We start from the raw sequence: 19,013 nt of genomic DNA, 5'->3' as shown, positions 1-19,013 counted from the left end.
ATTTTACTGCCTAGTTAGCAGAATTCCTTAACTTCATTGACTTCGTGACCATCAATCCTGATGTTAAGTTTCTCGCTGTTCTCATTTCTACTACTTCTCATTACCTTCGTCTTTCTCCGATTTACTCTCAAACCATACTGTGTACTCATTAGACTGTTCATTCCGTTCAGCAGATCATTTAATTCTTCTTCACTTTCACTCAGGATAGCAATGTCATCAGCGAATCGTATCATTGATATCCTTTCACCTTGTACTCGTATTTTAATTCCACTCCTGAACCTTTCTTTTATTTCCATCATTGCTTCCTCGATGTACAGATTGAAGAGTAGGGGCGAAAGGCTACAGCCTTGTCTTACACCCTTCTTAATACGAGCACTTCGTTCTTGATCGTCCACTCTTATTATTCCCTCTTGGTTGTTGTACATATTGCATATGACCCGTCTCTCCCTATAGCTTACACCTACTTTTTTCAGAATCTCGAACAGCGTGCACCATTTTATATTGTCGAACGCTTTTTCCAGGTCGATAAATCCTATAAAAGTGTCCTGATTTTTCTTTAGCCTTGCTTCCATTATTAGCCGTAACATCAGAATTGCCTCTCTCGTCCCTTTACTTTTCCTAAAGCCAAACTGATCGTCACCTAGCGCATTCTCAATTTTCTTTTCCATTCGTCTGTGTATTATTCTTGTAATCAGCTTCGATGCATGAGCTGTTAAGCTGATTGTGCGATAATTCTTGCACTTGTCAGCTCTTGCAGTCTTCGGAATTGTGTGGATGATGCTTTTCCTAAAGTCAGATGGAATATCGCCAGACTCATATATTCTACACACCAACGTGAATAGTCGTTTTGTTGCCACTTCCCCCAATGATTTTAGAAATTCTGATGGAATGTTATCTATCCCTTCTGCCTTATTTGACCGTAAGTCCTCCAAAGCTCTTTTAAATTCCGATTCTAATACTGGATCACCTATCTCTTCTAAATCGACTCCTGTTTCTTCTTCTATCGCATCAGACAAATCTTCACCCTCATAGAGGCTTTCAATGTATTCTTTCCACATATCTGCTCTCTCCTCTGCATTTAACAGTGGAATTCCCGTTGCACTCTTAATATTACCACCGTTGCTTTTAATGTCACCAAAGGTTGTTTTGACTTACCTGTATGCTGAGTCTGTCCTTCCGACAATCATATCTTTTTCGATGTCTTCACATTTTTCCCGCAGCCATTTCGTCTTAGCTTCCCTGCACTTCCTATTTATTTCATTCCTCAGCGACTTGTATTTCTGTATTTCTGATTTTCCCGGAACATGTTTGTACTTCCTTCTTTCATCAATCAACTGAAGTATTTTTTCTGTTACCCATGGTTTCTTCGCAGCTATCTTCTTTGTACCTATGTTTTCCTTCCCAACTTCTGTGATGGCCCTTTTTAGAGATGTCCATTCCTCTTCAACTGTACTGCCTACTGCGCTATTTCTTATTGCTGTATCTATAGCGTTAGAGAACTTCAAACGTATCTCGTCATTCCTTAGTACTTCCGTATCCCACTTCTTTGTGTATTGATTCTTCCTGACTAATGTCTTGAACTTCAGCCTACTCTTCATCACTACTATATTGTGATCTGAGTCTATATCTGCTCCTGGGTACGCCTTACAATCCAGTATCTGATTTCGGAATCTCTGTATGACCATGATGTAATCTAATTGAAATCTTCCCCTATCTCCCGGCCTTTTCCAAGTATACCTCCTCCTCTTGTGATTCTTGAACAGGGTATTCGCTATTACTAGCTGAAACTTGTTACAGAACTCAATTAGCCTTTCTCCTCTTTCATTCCTTGTCCCAAGCCCACATTCTCCTGTAACCTCTTCTTCTACTCTTTCCCCTACAACTGCATTCCAGTCGCCCATGACTATTAGATTTTCGTCCCCCTTTACATACTGCATTACCCTTTCAATATCCTCATACACTTTCTCTACCTGTTCATCTTCAGCTTGCAACGTCGGCATGTATACCTGAACTATCGTTGTCGGTGTTGTTCTGCTGTCTATTCTCATTAGAACAACCTGGTCACTGAACTGTTCACAGTAACACACCTTCTGCCCTACCTTCCAATTCATAACGAATCCTACACCTGTTATACCATTTTCTGCTGCTGTTGATATTACCCGATACTCATCTGACCAGAAATCCTTGTCTTCCTTCCACTTCACTTCACTGACCCCTACTATATTTAGATTGAGCCTTTGCATTTCCCTTTTTAGATTTTCTAGTTTCCCTACCACGTTCAAGCTTCTGAAATTCCACGCCCCGACTCGTAGAACATTATCCTTTCGTAGATTATTCAATCTTTTTCTCATAGTAACCTCCCCCATGGCAGTCCCCTCCCGGAGATCCGAATGGGGGACTATTCCGGAATCTTTTGCCAATGGAGAGATCATCATGACCCTTCTTCAATTACAGGCCACATGTCCTGTGGATACACGTTACGTGTCTTTAATGCAGTGGTTTCCATTGCCTTCTGCATCCTCATGTCGTTGATCATTGCTGATTCTTCCGCCTTTAGGGGTAATTTCCAACCCCTAGGACAAGAGAGTGCCCTGAACCTCTATCCGCTCCTCCGCCCTCTTTGACAAGGCCGTTGGCAGAATGAGGCTGACTTCTTATGCCGGAAGCTTCTGATTATTTATCAAAATTTAGGCAGTGGCGGGGATCGAACCCGGGACTGAAGACGTTTTGATTATGAATCAAAGACGCTACCCCTAGACCACGGGTTTTGTACTTAGTAGCAGTCAACTCAGAATTTAGTAAACAAGACTTTTATGTTATTGAAATTACAGAATTAATTTTATCTCTCTCTCTCTCTCTCTTTCTCTCTTTGTGTTTCGAAATGGGCATGGCATCCGTTGTGCCTTCACTACGTGCAGCATATGCATATGAAAATTCAATGAGCTACAGTTTTCAGCTTAATACTTTTTCTGCACGAGTATACCTATGCTTAGACTACATATTTGTTTATCTATTATCAAGAAATAACGATGTACTTACAACTTTGAAACATTGCAGGTGGGCAGTGCGCCTTTGGAGACCACAAGCTGAAGATTGGCGACTACTTTATATCATCTGGGAGAGACTGTATCAAATGCAAATGCGATACACCACCATTTATAACCTGTGTGAAGGTTCCTGTCAACTATTGTCCTGTAGCCAAGAAATAAGACAAATACATGAGGCAAATCTGTTGGATATTTATTACAAGCGACAAGGCCTATACATCATTGGAAAAAAGTGTGACAACAGCTTGTAATTAATATCACATGGAAAGTAAAGTTTCAAAAATCTGCACCTAAATGTTATGGATTTTATTAGCTACCCCCAAACCATGTCATGTATTCAAAAATTTAACGTAAAAATCAGTACAAAGGTATTGTAAAAAGGATTACAGCAGTAATCTGTACTGTACGCATTACAGTACATTTTAAAATGAAATGGCAACTTGTATTTTTATTACCTGTGGATAATATTCTAGAAATGAAATGTTTAAATTAATACAGATATTTTTAATGTGTAATAAATAAGAAAATGTCCTATTTCTACAGCCACAACCTATCATATGGCATTAATACACACCAATCTACACCATCCCTCCACAAAAATAGAGGTTTAGACAGCATAATCAAAAATGTAAAAATGTCTCAGTGCTGCTAGTTAGTTACATTTATACAGGATAACACAGCATGGAATGGACACCCATAATATATATAACATACATGGAACGGGTAAATATACTGAAGTGTGATTTTCTCTAATTTTCTGATGTATGCAAGTTATTTTTATTGCTTACAAGTGCCGTATCATGGTACCAATTTTTTTTTAACTGTGCCCTATTCCTTTGGCACTGAAAAGAAACTTCGAGGAGCAATAAAAGACACAACATGTTTGGAACGTGATCAAATTATGATGAGATATCAATTCCAGAAACTAGTATACAACAGTTAGGTGATGGGCTTCCATAAGTTGTCCGACTTTATCAAACGTAGGCAAAACGAAACTTTGTCAATTACTATGACTGTCACCTCAAGTGATCATAATGTTGCCTTGAGCACTAATGCATGCTACAAAACACGATGAATTTCGTACAGAGTTTGCAAGCTGACCTGTTCTCCCTTAGCAGAGAAATTCCTCATGACGTGTTGTATTAATGATTTCATATTGGTTGTAGGATTTATTGGGGACTGAGCTAATGCTTGAACCTGAAGACAAATTGTGGATTTACAGACTGATGGTTTGGTGGTTCACCAATGTGCATCTGCACTAATAATGGCCCCAGTTGTCTAGAACAGATTTTTTCATGCAAGTACTAATTACACTTACCAAGTACCGAAAATATTGCAATGACTAATGAATATCAAAATCATTTAAATTAAAACTATGAAAATTCAGTGGAAATAAAATAATAAGAATATAGTCAATACATTGGCAAGATTAAGTTCAATACTGTATATTTTTCTTTCAATTTACACAAGATGAAGTACGTGGTTTCCAAACTCAAGGGTGAACTGCAATTCTCTGAGCGGTAAAAACAGAGGGGCTGAATTGTACGAAACTACATTATTTTTAAAAGACCAGTAGTATTATCACTATTTTGTAAGATTATAATACTAATTAAACAAGTTCTCAATAATTACATTATGGAGTACTAGCGTGATATGCCACATAATTTGGTGTAGATTGCAGCTTGTGAAACATTTTGTGTTTGAACATCATCATCTTATAATGCACCCACTATACCTATAGTTTGTACCATGCATCTATGACACTAAAATTTAGACATATACATCACGTGTACAACGATATCTATGAAAATACCTTCTATGAATTGTAAGTAGATCCCGCAATGGACCAGAAACCGCCTCGTTATTCAATTCACAATAATAAACAAACTAATTGACATCTCAAAAGTAACAATGTAATGGCTACGACATAGCTGTATGGCCTTCACAGTATTATTATTATTGTTCTTTCCTGTCTCAGACGTTATGTCTGGTTAAAAATGGAAGGTGACGAGGACCTTGATCAAGCGTGACTTCCTTTCAACTGTATGGTATATGTTACATTGCATTTAGGAACTTTCGGGTAATTGCACAAGTATCAATAATTACAGATTTCTTTAGTTGTATATATAAGTTTCGATGTAGCTGTATTGCGTTGATGAACTGGTGGATATTGTGTGGTATGACTCCTGTAGTTGATAATATAATTGGTATAATCTCAACTTTATCCTGATGCCACATGTTCTTGACATCCTCAGGCAGTTGGATGTATTTTTCAATTTTTCTCCTATTTTCTTCTGTATATTTGTTGTATTGGGTATGGATATTTCGATTAGTTGTGATAATTTCTTCTTTTTATTGGTGAGTATGATGTCAGGTTTGTTATGTGGTCTTGTTTTATCTGTTATAATGGTTCTGTTCCAGTATCATTCTCCAGTACATTTTGTGGTGCATACTTGTATGTGGGAACGTGTTGTTTTATTAGTTTATGTTGTATGGCAAGTTGTTGATGTATTATTTTTGCTACGTTGTCATGTCTTCTGGGGTATTCTGTATTTGCTAGTATTGTACATCCGCTTGTTATGTGATCTACTGTTTCTATTTGTTGTTTGCAAAGTCTGCATTTATCTGTTGTGGTATTGGGATCTTTAATAATATGTTTGCTGTAATATCTGGTGTTTATTGTTTGATCCTGTATTGCAAACATGAATCCTTCCATCTCACTGTATATATTCCCTTTTCTTATCCATTTGTTGGAAGCGTCTTGATCGATGTGTGGCTGTGTTAGATGATACAGGTGCTTGCCATGTAGTGTTTTCTCTTTCCAATTTACTTTCTTCGTATCTGTTGATTTTATGTGATCTAAAGGGTTATAGAGGTGGTTATGAAATTGTAGTGGTGTAGCTGATGTACACTCCTGGAAATGGAAAAAAGAACACATTGACACCGGTATGTCAGACCCACCATACTTGCTCCGGACACTGCGAGAGGGCTGTACAAGCAATGATCACACGCACGGCACAGCGGACACACCAGGAACCGCGGTGTTGGCCGTCGAATGGCGCTAGCTGCGCAGCATTTGTGCACCGCCGCCGTCAGTGTCAGCCAGTTTGCCGTGGCATACGGAGCTCCATCGCAGTCTTTAACACTGGTAGCATGCCGCGACAGTGTGGACGTGAACGGTATGTGCAGTTGACGGACTTTGAGCGAGGGCGTATAGTGGGCATGCGGGAGGCCGGGTGGACGTACCGCCGAATTGCTCAACACGTGGGGCGTGAGGTCTCCACAGTGCATCGATGTTGTCGCCAGTGGTCGGCGGAAGGTGCACGTGCCCGTCGACCTGGGTCCGGACCACAGCGACGCACGGATGCACGCCAAGACCGTAGGATCCTACGCAGTGCCGTAGGGGACCGCACCGCCACTTCCCAGCAAATTAGGGACACTGTTGCTCCTGGGGTATCGGCGAGGACCATTCGCAACCGTCTCCATGAAGCTGGGCTACGGTCCCGCACACCGTTAGGCAGTCTTCCGCTCACGCCCCAACATCGTGCAGCCCGCCTCCAGTGGTGTCGCGACAGGCGTGAATGGAGGGACGAATGGAGACGTGTCGTCTTCAGCGATGAGAGTCGCTTCTGCCTTGGTGCCAATGATGGTCGTATGCGTGTTTGGCGCCGTGCAGGTGAGCGCCACAATCAGGACTGCATACGACCGAGGCACACAGGGCCAACACCCGGCATCATGGTGTGGGGAGCGATCTCCTACACTGGCCGTACACCACTGGTGATCGTCGAGGGGACACTGAATAGTGCACGGTACATCCAAACCGTCATCGAACCCATCGTTCTACCATTCCTAGACCGGCAAGGGAACTTGCTGTTCCAATAGGACAATGCACGTCCGCATGTATCCCGTGCCACCCAACGTGCTCTAGAAGGTGTAAGTCAACTACCCTGGCCAGCAAGATCTCCAGATCTGTCCCCCATTGAGCATGTTTGGGACTGGATGAAGCGTCGTCTCACGTGGTCTGCACGTCCAGCACGAACGGTGGTCCAACTGAGGCGCCAGGTGGAAATGGCATGGCAAGCCGTTCCACAGGACTATATCCAGCATCTCTACGATCGTCTCCATGGGAGAATAGCAGCCTGCATTGCTGCGAAAGGTGGATATACACTGTACTAGTGCCGACATTGTGCTTGCTCTGTTGCCTGTGTCTATGTGCCTGTGGTTCTGTCAGTGTGATCATCTGATGTATCTGACCCCAGGAATGTGTCAATAAAGTTTCCCCTTCCTGGGACAATGAATTCACGGTGTTCTTATTTCAATTTCCAGGAGTGTATTTATATGAGTCATTGCTTTATGTATTTTGCTAGTTTCTGCTCGTTCTATAAAGAATTTTCTTAAGTTGTGTACCTGTCCATAATGTAGGTTTTTTATGTCAATAAATCACCTTCCTCCTTCCTTTCTGCTTAATGTGAATCTTTCTGTTGCTGAATGTATGTGATGTATTCTATATTTGTGGCATTGTGATCGTGTAAGTGTATTGAGTGCTTCTAGGTCTGTGTTACCCCATTTCACTACTCCAAATGAGTAGGTCAGGATTGGTATAGCATAAGTATTTATAGCTTTTGTCTTGTTTCTTGCTGTCAATTCTGTTTCCAGTATTTTTGTTAGTCTTTGTCTATATTTTTCTTTTAGTTCTTCTTTAATATTTGTATTATCTATTCCTATTTTTTGTCTGAATCCTAGATATTTATAGGCATCTGTTTTTTCCATCGCTTCTATGCAGTCACTGTGGTTATCCAAATCGTAATCTTCTCGTTTAGTGTGTTTTCCCTTGACTATGCTATTTTTCTTACATTTGTCTGTTCCAAAAGCCATATTTATATCATTGCTGAATACTTCTGTTATCTTTAGTAATTGGTTGAGTTGTTTATTTGTTGCTGCCAGTAGTTTTAGATCATCCATGTATAGCGAATGTGTGATTTTGTGTTGGTATGTTCCAGTAATATTGTATCCATAATTTGTATTATTTAGCATGTTGGATAGTGGGTTCAGAGCAAGGCAGAACCAGAAAGGACTTAATGAGTCTCCTTGATGTATTCCACGCTTAATCTGTATTGGCTGTGATGTGATATTATTCGAATTTGTTTGGATAGTAAGTGTGGTTTTCCAATTTTCATTACTGTGTTTAGGAACTGTATCAATTTAGGATCTACTTTGTATATTTCCAATATTTGTAGTAACCATGAGTGGGGTACACTGTCAAAAGCTTTTTGGTAATCAATGTATGCGTAGTGTAGCGACCTTTGTTTAGTTTTAGCTTGTTATGTCACCTCTGCATCTATTATCAGTTGCTCTTTACATGCTCGTGCTCCTTTGCAACAGCCTTTTTGTTCTTCATTTATAATTTTGTTCTGTGTTGTATGTGTCATTAATTTCTGTGTAATGACTGAAGTTAATCTTTTGTATATTGTTGGTAGGCATGTTATGGGACGATATTTAGCTGGGTTTGCTGTGTCTGCTTGATCTTTAGCTTTCAGATAAGTTATTCCATGTGTAAGTGTATCAGGGAATGTGTATGGGTCTGCAATGTAATTGTTAAATAATTTAGTTACATGTGAATGTGTTGAGGTGAACTTCTTTAGCCAGAAATTTGCTATTTTATCTTCTCCAGGAGCTTTCCAATTGTGAGTAATTGCTTGGGTGACTTCATGTTGCAAAATTATCACTTCAGGCATTTGTGGTATCATCTTGTATGTGTGTTTCTGCTTGTATCCACCGTGCATGCCTGTTATGCTGTACCGGGTTTGACCATATGTTGCTCCAGAAGTGTTCCATGTCTGTTTTGTTTGGTGGGTTGTCTATTTTAATGTGTGTGTTATCTATTGTCTGGTAAAATTTCTTTTGGTTTGTGTTGAATGTTTGGTTTTGTTTCCTTCTATTTTCACTTTTTTTGTATCTTCTAAGTCGTTTGGCCAATGCTTGTAATTTCTGCTTCTTTTCATCTAACTACTCTATCGCTTCTTGTTGTGAGATTTTACCTAACCTTTTTCGTTTTTGGTCTCATATTTCATTTCTTATAAATTGTGTTAGCTGTCCGACGTCTTTTCTCAGTTTTTCTATTCTGATCTGTAGCCTGTGTTGCCATGCTGGTTTTGTGGGTTTCTTCTGTGTCTTGGTTGGTTCTGATCTCTGCCTACTGTGTATATTTAGTGTAGTGAGTGCTCCTATATAAATCAGTAGTTGTAACTCTTCCATAGTCGTATTTACATTTATTTTGTTGTGTATGATTGTGTTGATAGTTGTTGTTGTTGTTTAGACTTGTGGGTTATTTGGTGGTCTATGCAAGAATGGTCTAATGTATTTGTGTCTTTGTATTCTATATATGTCAGCTGAAATTTTTCTTCTATATCTAACATGTGTGTCACTTCATGTTCTATTTGTGCTTGTTCTGGTGGCTGTCTTAAGATTTCATTTTCCTCTGATTGTTTAATTGATGCATGTTGTTCTTTGTTTGTTTGGTCTGGGATGTTTGAGTCCATTACTGTATTTTCTTCTTGTTCTGTTTGCACATTATTTTGTTCTATTATTTGTTGTACTTGTTGTTTGATGTTTTCTATTTCTGACTGGGGTATCGTGTTATTTTTGATTATTACACGGATCTGATCCGCTAGTCGTTGTTCTGTTAAAAATTTTAATTCTGGGTATCTGGTAATAAATGTTGTGTATACTTGTGATCTGTATCCAGTTGTGTTTGTTCCTGAGTTTGTTACTTGGTAATAACAGAACATGAAGTGTCGGTTAACTTCATCTGACCATCTCATCCTCTGTCTGTTTTCCTTCTAGACTGGTTGCAGGAAGCATATCCTGCGAAACACATCTATTTGGATTTAAATCATTTTCCGTATGGCTAGCAGTGTCGTTACCATTGTGGGCCGGCATAGGGTTCAAGCGTCATCCCCGACCATGACAGCGCTTGTCCAAGGCTTCATTAGTTCTGTCCTGAACCAACTAATCACACTAAAAGGGGGTTTGCCCTATTAGTGGTTTGTTCTTTTCGTCGTCTTTTACGACTGGCAGAACATACCGAAGGCCTATTCTTTTCTTCTTCTTCTTCTTCTTATCCTTATTATTATTATTAATGACACTGATCAGACAAAAGCACTGGCATTGTGAGGTGTTCAAATTTCTGCCAATTATGAATTAAGGAATCCAGCAGTCAAGTGAATTATGAACACTAAGTTCGGCTGAAAGCAAGGGGAAACTACAGGCGTAATTTTTCCCGAAGGCATGCAGCTTTACTGCATGGTTAAATAATAATGGCATCCTCTTGGGTAAAATATTCCGGAGGTAAGATATTCCCCCATTCGGAACTCTGGGCGGGGACTACTCAAGACGACGTCATTATCAAAAAAAGAAAACTAGCATTCTACAGATCGGAGCATGGAATGTCAGATCCCTTAATCGGGCAGGTAGGTTAGAAAATTTAAAAAGGGAAATGTATAGGTTAAAGTTAGATATAATGGGAAATAGTTAAGTTCAGTGGCAAGAGGAACAAGACTTTTGGTCAGGTGAATACAGGGTTATAAATACAAAATTAAATAGGGGTAATGCAGAAGACGGTTTAATAATGAATAAAAAAAATAGGAGTGCGGGTAAGCTACTACAAACAGCATAGTGAATGCATTATTGTGGCCAAGATAGACACGAAACCCATGCCTACTAAAGTAGTATAAATTTATATGCCAATTAGCTCTGCAGAGGATGAAGAAATTGATGCAATGTATGATGAGATAAACGAAATTATTCAGGTAGTGAAGGGAGACGAAAATTTAATAGTCATGGGTGACTGGAATTCGAGAGTAGGAAAAGGGAGAGAAGGAAACACAGTAGGAGAATATGGGTTGGGGGTAAGAAATGAAAGAGGAAGCTGTCTGGTAGAATTTTTCACCGAGCATAACTTAATCATAGCTAACACTTGGTTCAAGAATCATAAAAGAAGGTTATATACATGGAAGAATCCCGGAGCTACTAGAAGGTGACCGATAGAATATATAAAGGTAAGACAGAGATTTAGGAACCAGGTATTAAATTGTAAGACATTTCCAGGGGCATATGTAGACTGTGACCACAATCTATTGGTTATGAACTGTAGATTAAAACCGAAAAAACTACAAAAAGGTGGGAATTTAAGGAGATGGGACATATATAAACTGACTAAACCAAAGGTTTTACGGAGTTTCAGGGAGAGCATAAGGGAACAATTGACAGGAATGGAGGAAAGAAGTACAGTAGAAGAAGAATGGGTAGCTTTGAGGGATGAAGTAGTGAAGGCAGAAGACTTCAAGAAGAATATTATAATTCCTATCCAAAAGAAAGCAGGTGTTGACAGATGTGAAAATTACCGAACTATCAGTTTAATAAGTAGGTAAAAAGACGAGGGCTAGTAGAAATCTTTGGGTAACAGAAGAAATACTGAATTTAATGGATGAAAGTAGAAAATATAAAAATGCAATAAATGAAGCAGGGAAAAAGGAATACAAGCGTCTCAAAAATGAGATTGATGGGAAGTACAAAATGGCTAAGCAGGGATGGCTAGAGGACAAATGTAAGGTTATAGAAGCTTATCTCACTAGGGGTAAGATAGGTACTGCCTACAGGAAAATTAAAAGAGACCTTTGGAGAAAAGAGAACCACTTGTATGAATATCAAGAGCTCATATGGAAACCCAGTTCTAAGCCAAGAAGGGAAAGTAGAAAGGTGGAGGGAGTAAATAAAAGGTCTATACAATGGCGATGTACTTGAGGACAATATTATAGAAATGGACGAGGATGTAGATAAATATGAAATGGGACATGCGATACTGCGTGAAGAGTTTGACAGAGCACTGAAAGACCTGAGTCGAAACAAGGCTCCAGGAGTAGACAACATTACATTAGAACTACTGACGGCCTTGGGAGAGCCAGTCTTGACAAAACTCTACCATTTGGTGAGCAGATGTATGAAATTCCCTAAGACTTCAAGAAGAATATTATAATTCCAATCCAAAAGAAAGCAGGTGTTGACAGATGTTAAAATTACCGAACTATCAGTTTAATAAGTCACAGCTGCAAAATACTAACACGAATTCTTTACAGACGAATGGAAAAACTGATAGAAGCCGACCTCGGGGAAGATCAGTTTGGATTCCATAGAAATATTGGAACACGTGAGGCAATACTGACCTTACGACTTATCTTAGAAGAAAGATTAAGGAAAGGCAAACCTACGTTTGTAGCATTTGTAGACTTAGAGAAAACTTTTGACAATGGTGACTGGAATACTCTCTTTCAAATTCGAAAGGTGGCAGGGGTAAAATACAGGGAGCGAAAGGCTATTTACAATTTGTACAGAAACCAGATGGCAGTTATAAGAGTCGAGGGGTATGAAAGGGAAGCACTGGTTGGGAAGGCAGTGTGACAGGATTTTAGCCTCTTCCCAATGTTATTCAATCTGTATATTGAGCAAGCAGTAAAGGAAACAAAAGAAAAGTTCGGAGTAGGTATTAAAATCCATGGAGAAGAAATAAAAACTTTGAGGTTCGCCGATGACATTGTAATTCTGTCAGAGACAGCAAAGGACTTGGAAGAGCAGTTGAACGGAATGGACAGTGTCTTGCAAGGAGGATATAAGATGAACGTCAACAAGAGCAAAACGAGGATAATAGAATGTAGTCGAATTAAGTATGGGGATGCTGAGGGAATTAGATTGGGAAACGAGACACTAAAAGTAGTAAAGGAATTTTGCTATTTGGGGAGCAAAATAACTGATGATGGTCGAAGTAGAGAAGATATAAAATGTAGACTGGCAATGGCAAGGAAAGCGTTTCTGAAGAAGAAAAATTTGTTAACATCGAGTATAGATTTGTGTCAGAGAGTCGTTTCTGAAAGTATTTGTATGGAAGTGAAACATGGACGATAAATAGTTTGGACAAGAAGAGAATAGAAGCTTTCGAAATGTGGTGCTACAGAAGAATGCTGAAGATTAGATGGGTAGATCACATAATTAATGAGGAGGTATTGAATAGAATTGGGGAGAAGAGGAGTTTGTGACACAACTTGACAAGAAGAAGGGACCAGTTGGTAGGACATGTTCTGAGGCATCAAGGGATCACAAATTTAGCATTGGAGGGCAGCATGGAGGGTAAAAATCGCAGAGGGAGACCAAGAGATGGGTACACTAAGCAGATTCAGAAGGATGTAGGTTGCAGTAGGTACTGGGAGATGAAGAATCTTGCACAGGATAGGGTAGCATGGAGAGCTGCATCAAACCAGTCTCTGGGCTGAAGACTACAACAACAAGTATAGTCCACAGATTTTAAATTGGTAGAATTTACTTTAGGGTCCAGTGTGCAGGAAAAGAAAGTGTTGCTAGAGAGGAGTGTTGCTGAGGACAACAAATGTAGAGAGCTAGCTTTCTTGTAGGCAGCATTTGTGATGCATTTAGAATTGCTTGATCATTCTATAAACAAATGGTTGTTACAAATAAGCAGGACAAATTTTCTCATTGACTCTTTAGTTCATGGTTTAATAAAACACATACAGAAACTAAATAAAAACGTTCAAAGAAAGTGCTTTCTAAAGTTTAGTTTGATGCAAATGTTGATAAATTACGTGATCAAAAGTATCTGGACATCTGGCTGAAAATGAGTTGCAAGTTCGTGGCCCCATCCATTGGTAATTCTGGAATTCTATTACAGGGATGTTATTGCCGTGTAACAACTCCGCCACAGGCCGTGCATTATAAACAGATGCTCGATCGTGTTGAAAGATGCAATCGCCATCCCAGAATTGCTCTTCAACACTGGGAAGCAAGTAGGTGTTTAAAACATCAATGTAGGCCTGTGCTGTGATAGTGCCACGCAAAACAACAAGGGGTGCAAGCCCCCTCCATGGAAAACACAACCACACGCTGATGCCACTGCCTCCGGATTTTACTGTGCACACTACACACGCTGGCAAATGACGTTCACTGGGCATTCACCATACCCACACCCTGACATTGGATCGCAACATCGTGTACCGTGATTCGTCACTCCACACATCGTTTTTCCACTGTTCAGTCGTCCTATGTTTACGCGCGTTACTCCAAGCGAGGCGTCGTTCGGCATTGACTGGCGTGATGTGTGGCTTATGAGCAGCCGCTCGACCATGAAATCCAAGTTTTCTCACCTCCCGCCGAACTGTCGTAGTATTTTTAGTTGATCCTGATGCAGTTTGGAAATCCTGTTTGATGATTTGGATAGATGTCTGCCTATTACACATTGCGACCCTCTTCAACTGTCGGTGGTCTCTGTCAGTCAACAGATGAGGTCGGCCTGTACTCTTTTGTGCTGTAGGTGTCCATTCAAGTTTCCACTTCACTATCTCATCGGAAACAGTGGACCTAGGGATGTTTAGGACTGTGGAAATCTCGAGTACAGACGTATGGCACAAGTGACATCCAGTCATCTGACCACGTCTGAAGTCCATGAGTCCCGCAGAGTGCCCCCTTCTGCTCTCTCACGATGTCTAATGACTACTGAGGTCGCTGATGTAGCGTACCTGGCAGTAGGTGGCAACACAATGCACCTAATATGAAAAACGTATGTTTTTCGGGGTGTTCAGATACTTTTGATTACATAGTGTAGCAGAGAGCGGGGGTGGTGGTATCTAGCTAATGCCCGATTACACTCAGAGCTAATGATCTCAGGAAGGTGGAAAATCACTGTTCAAAATTCTAGTATATTTGCACATCAAGTAAAGAAATAATGTAGTGGCAAGGGGCAGATAACACTGTGTGACTAGTAAATTAGCTTGGCAAATTCCTTAGTTTTGTAACCGCTGCCTTGGGGCAAATGCTTATCAAAGTGCCACTTTCTTTGAATACCTCTTTCTGTCAAATTAATCAACGCCTGCATAATTTTTTCTTGCTGTGTGTCCATTTTGTGACCCTATGGAGAAACAGCTTCATCCACTAGTTTGTCTCATTCCTATTAAACAGAAGCTCATTCTGTAACAGTCTTGTAGAGTTACAGTTTAGCACATTCATCATTATCCGACAATGTTGTGGGTTCTCACATCACATTATTTCCTTCCTAGAACAATAGGTTCACAAAAACATATTTAGCTCCCTTAAGATTTTGCAGCAGTGTTGGTTCTTGGATGGTCTCACGACATTATAATCGATCAGATACGAATGTCTTACAAGCAAATTGTTCTGATTGACTCCCGTAAACTGTGATCCATTGTCACTTAAGATCTGTTTAGTTATGATAACATTTGGCATATAATCACCTTGAAAAGGATTACTAGTTGGCTTATTTACCACAGCTATCAAACTGTAAATTTTCATGTAATAATTAAATATTTCAAAGTGTACATCCATTTATTTCATTGCACTCCATACCATGGACAGAGAGGCACATATATCTGTAGCAACAATATCAAGTGGAGCCTAGTAAGTATTGTCTAAAGAACACTTTTGTAGCATGAGTTCAATATCGTGCCCTTCTGGCGTAGTGCACACCATTTAATCACTATTTGTACCTTTTGGCACATACCAAAAATATGACAGTATTTGCCTAGCTTTCTGATCTCCCCTGACTATACCAATTTTCCACCAAACATGTTGCCTATCCTAAATTAGAGTGTCGTTGCATTGTATTGTGATACATTCATGCCAAGTCATTGTGCCATCATGATTACAACCAAACAACACCCCATCATTCAGACAGGAATGGGTATTGAGAGCAGTAGTTGCACCTTCCTTCAGTTTTTCTTTAACATCATACAACCTACCACCATTGCCTTCTAATTTTCGCATATTTTGAGCTATATCACCATTGTCTACCAATTTTTCCATATTTGAAACAATATAAAATGAATACACGTGGTACACATGTCCTTCAGTGAACCATTCGACAAATGTTAGTTGTGCTAGCGGTAAATATACACACATCAAAAAAAGTTTTGCATTACCCCAGTTCCCTGAACTCCTGAATATAGACGTCGACTGTGGATACTGTATCGGAGACACAGTCCCTTTGACTGTTCAGAGATGTCACTAAACCCGCCCAATGACGTAAACAACCACGAATGAGCAGCACCTGTTTGACAGAGGGGATCCAACAGCCGATCAGTTCGTCATTGTACTAGGAAAGAGGTACATGTCTCGTGTTGTCTGTAGTTCAACCATGTCTAGACGGTCAATACCGCGGTTCGGTCACGTCCGCATTGTTACTTTGTGCCAGGAAGGGCTCTCAACAAGGGAAGTGTCCAAGCATCGCGGAGTGAACCAAAGTGATGTTGCTCTGACATGGAGGAGATACAGAGAGACGGGAACTGTCGATGACATGCCTCGCTCAGGCCCCCCAAGGGCTACTACTGCAGTGGATGACCGCTACCTACGGATTGTGGCTCGGAGGAACGCTGAGAGCAACGCATAATGCTTTTCGTGCAGCCATCCCGGTCAGAATGAACCCCTTAGAGACACTGTCCAGCGAGTGCAGCCAAGTGGAGGTTCCTTGCTGTTTTGGTGTGGCATTATGTGGGGCCGACGTACGCCGCTGGTGGTCATGAAAGGCGCCGTAACGGCTGTACGATACGTGAATGCCGTCCTCCGACCGCTAGTGCAACTACATCGGCAGCATATTGGCGAGGCATTCGTCTTCTTGAACGACAATTCGCGCCCCCATCGTGCACATCTTGTGAATGACTTCCTTCAGGATAACGATATCACTCGACTAGAGTGGCCAACATGTTCTCCAGACATGAACCCTATCGAACATGCCTGGGATAGATTGAAAAAGTCTTTTTATGGACGACGTGACCCACCAACCACTCTGAGGGACCAACACCGAATCGCCGTTGAGGAGTGAGACAATCTGGACCAACAGTTCCTTGATGAACTTGTGGATAGTATGCCACGACGAATACAGGCATGCATCAATGCAAGAGGACATGCTACTGGGTATTAGAGGTACCGATGTGTACAGCAATCTGGACCATCAGCTCTGAAGGTCTCACTTTATGGTGGTAGAACATGCTATATATGGTTTTCATGAGCAATAAAAATGGCGGAAATGAAGTTTATGTTGATCTCCATTCCAATTTTCTATACAAGTCTGAAACCCTCGGAACCGAGGTGATGCAAAGCTTTTTTTGATGTGTGCATATAATCCCGAAGTTATATTCTTAGAAGAAGCATTTCCAGTTAAGTGCTTTTTGAAATGAGGTGGTAAAACACCCTCGCCCTACTTCAGTCCTTCTGAATGGCGTTGAATGCTCATTGTTCTGCTCCCAGTCAGATTCAATGACGATCCATTCAAAACCTAATTAGGCATAAAATTCCTATAAAAAGTGATATTCACCAACATACTTTCGAGTGACAGAATACCTTTCGGCGTAGTCACGTTTCAAGGTGCTTACTATGCTAAGAACTGGTCTAATAACTCGTACGTAAGTTACTCCCTTATTTGCTGAAGCTCTTGCTTGTTTATGATCCAATAACTAATTACTTAAACTACTGATAATCACGAGAATGTGCGACAGCGCATATGAATAGTCAAAATCACTTGAGAGACACGCTAGTAGCGAAGCAAGACAGCAGTAACCGTGAGATGCAATAAAATGGCAGATTTCGCCTTTGTCTCGTCTCTGTATAATACACGTAACTCGAGGGTATTTGTCCTCTTTCTTATCTTTAAAGTGATATTAATTAAAGATCTACAAGGTTCACTGATCTTTCACAGTCCACAAACATTTTATACACTAATTATTATTTCACTTCATGTGTAAATGACACTCTAATAACGACTTTAATGATTTGAATAAAAAATGGGGTAGGGTGGAGGGGGGGATTGCTTTTAATTTTGACTGTGCCTCTAAAACAGGGCGTTTCAAAGTCTTTGTATCAAAGTCTAATGGTGACATATCAAGTCACATGGAACAACGTTTGGTATCTGACGCTGTCCAGTAACGATATGCGTCGTTTAGTATTCGTTATGCCCCTGAGAGGCTGTAGGAGATAGGCAAGCTGCGGCGTGTGTATAGCTTTGGTGATATCTGTAATTCAGTAACGTTAAAGTTGTTGATTCTCTTCCAAAGTACCTTTCTCCTCTTGGAGGCACTCACTCTTAAGCTTTTCCTGTTGGTAATCACTCTTTCAATTTACTGCGGTAAGTAGCATGCATCCCACTAGTTGCGTGAAATATCGTCGTCCTAGGGAGAACGAATGGTGAAGGCGCCTAGCGTTGCTGCGAAGCGTGATCTAACGTTATGTCTGCAACGAAAGTTCTTCATCATGAAGTGATTTGTCACACCTAAAAGTTTGACACAAAAACATTGAAACCCCCTTTATATATGAACTAACAGCCCTTAATTTTCTAATAAGCCTCGTAATTGGAGAGTATTGTGTCAAAGATATTCGTTTTGTACACGCAGACGACAATATACGAGAAATTTTTTACCAAATAAGTAAAGCATTGCCTGCCACGAGATTTGTCTGAACCCTGCACTAACTTGTGAAAGATGGTACAATTGGAGGTGATTCACCATTGTCTTCTTCTGGCGTTTGATTCTAATTCCCCATTTATATTTAGGGGAGCCTACCGTTGATTCAGATTCATTGTGCAATTTGACATTTTCTGCATTAACAAACTATTCTTAGAGGCGAAACAGGCGGTAAATCACAGATAAAATGTCAGGAACACTTTGTGATTACGTTCAAATGCACTTGTTCTTCGTTATCAATGTAATCCTGGCAGGAACTGATGAATGATGTTAAAGTGCCTTGACCTTTCAGTGAACAAAAACGCTAATTTGCCCTGAAAACTGCTGTAATGCAAGCTGCCTATTATTTAAATGTGTGCAGATGCTATCTGACAGCGAATATTTTTCTGCAATTAATTCCACTAGCAACCTGGTTGCCGGAGCGCCGCTTATGTCTGAC

At 40.3% G+C, this 19,013-nt stretch overlaps 1 protein-coding gene across 1 annotated transcript in view; it reads left to right on the top strand.

Moving 5' to 3' along the window:
* Positions 1-3,342, top strand: part of LOC126456100 (uncharacterized) — a 67,652-nt gene extending 64,310 nt beyond the window's left edge. The window contains exon 8 of the mRNA XM_050091856.1: positions 3,058-3,342. Within this exon, the coding sequence (XP_049947813.1) occupies positions 3,058-3,209 (152 nt within the window). The 3' untranslated portion in view covers positions 3,210-3,342. The remainder of the gene's footprint in view (positions 1-3,057) is intronic.
* Positions 3,343-19,013: the final 15,671 nt, after the last annotated feature.

Source organism: Schistocerca serialis, chromosome 2, assembly GCF_023864345.2.
Source record: "Schistocerca serialis cubense isolate TAMUIC-IGC-003099 chromosome 2, iqSchSeri2.2, whole genome shotgun sequence".
NCBI classification, from domain to species: Eukaryota; Metazoa; Arthropoda; class Insecta; order Orthoptera; family Acrididae; genus Schistocerca; species Schistocerca serialis.
The sequence above is the reverse complement of the archived record's forward strand: the minus strand, read 5'-3'. Positions and strand labels throughout refer to the sequence as shown.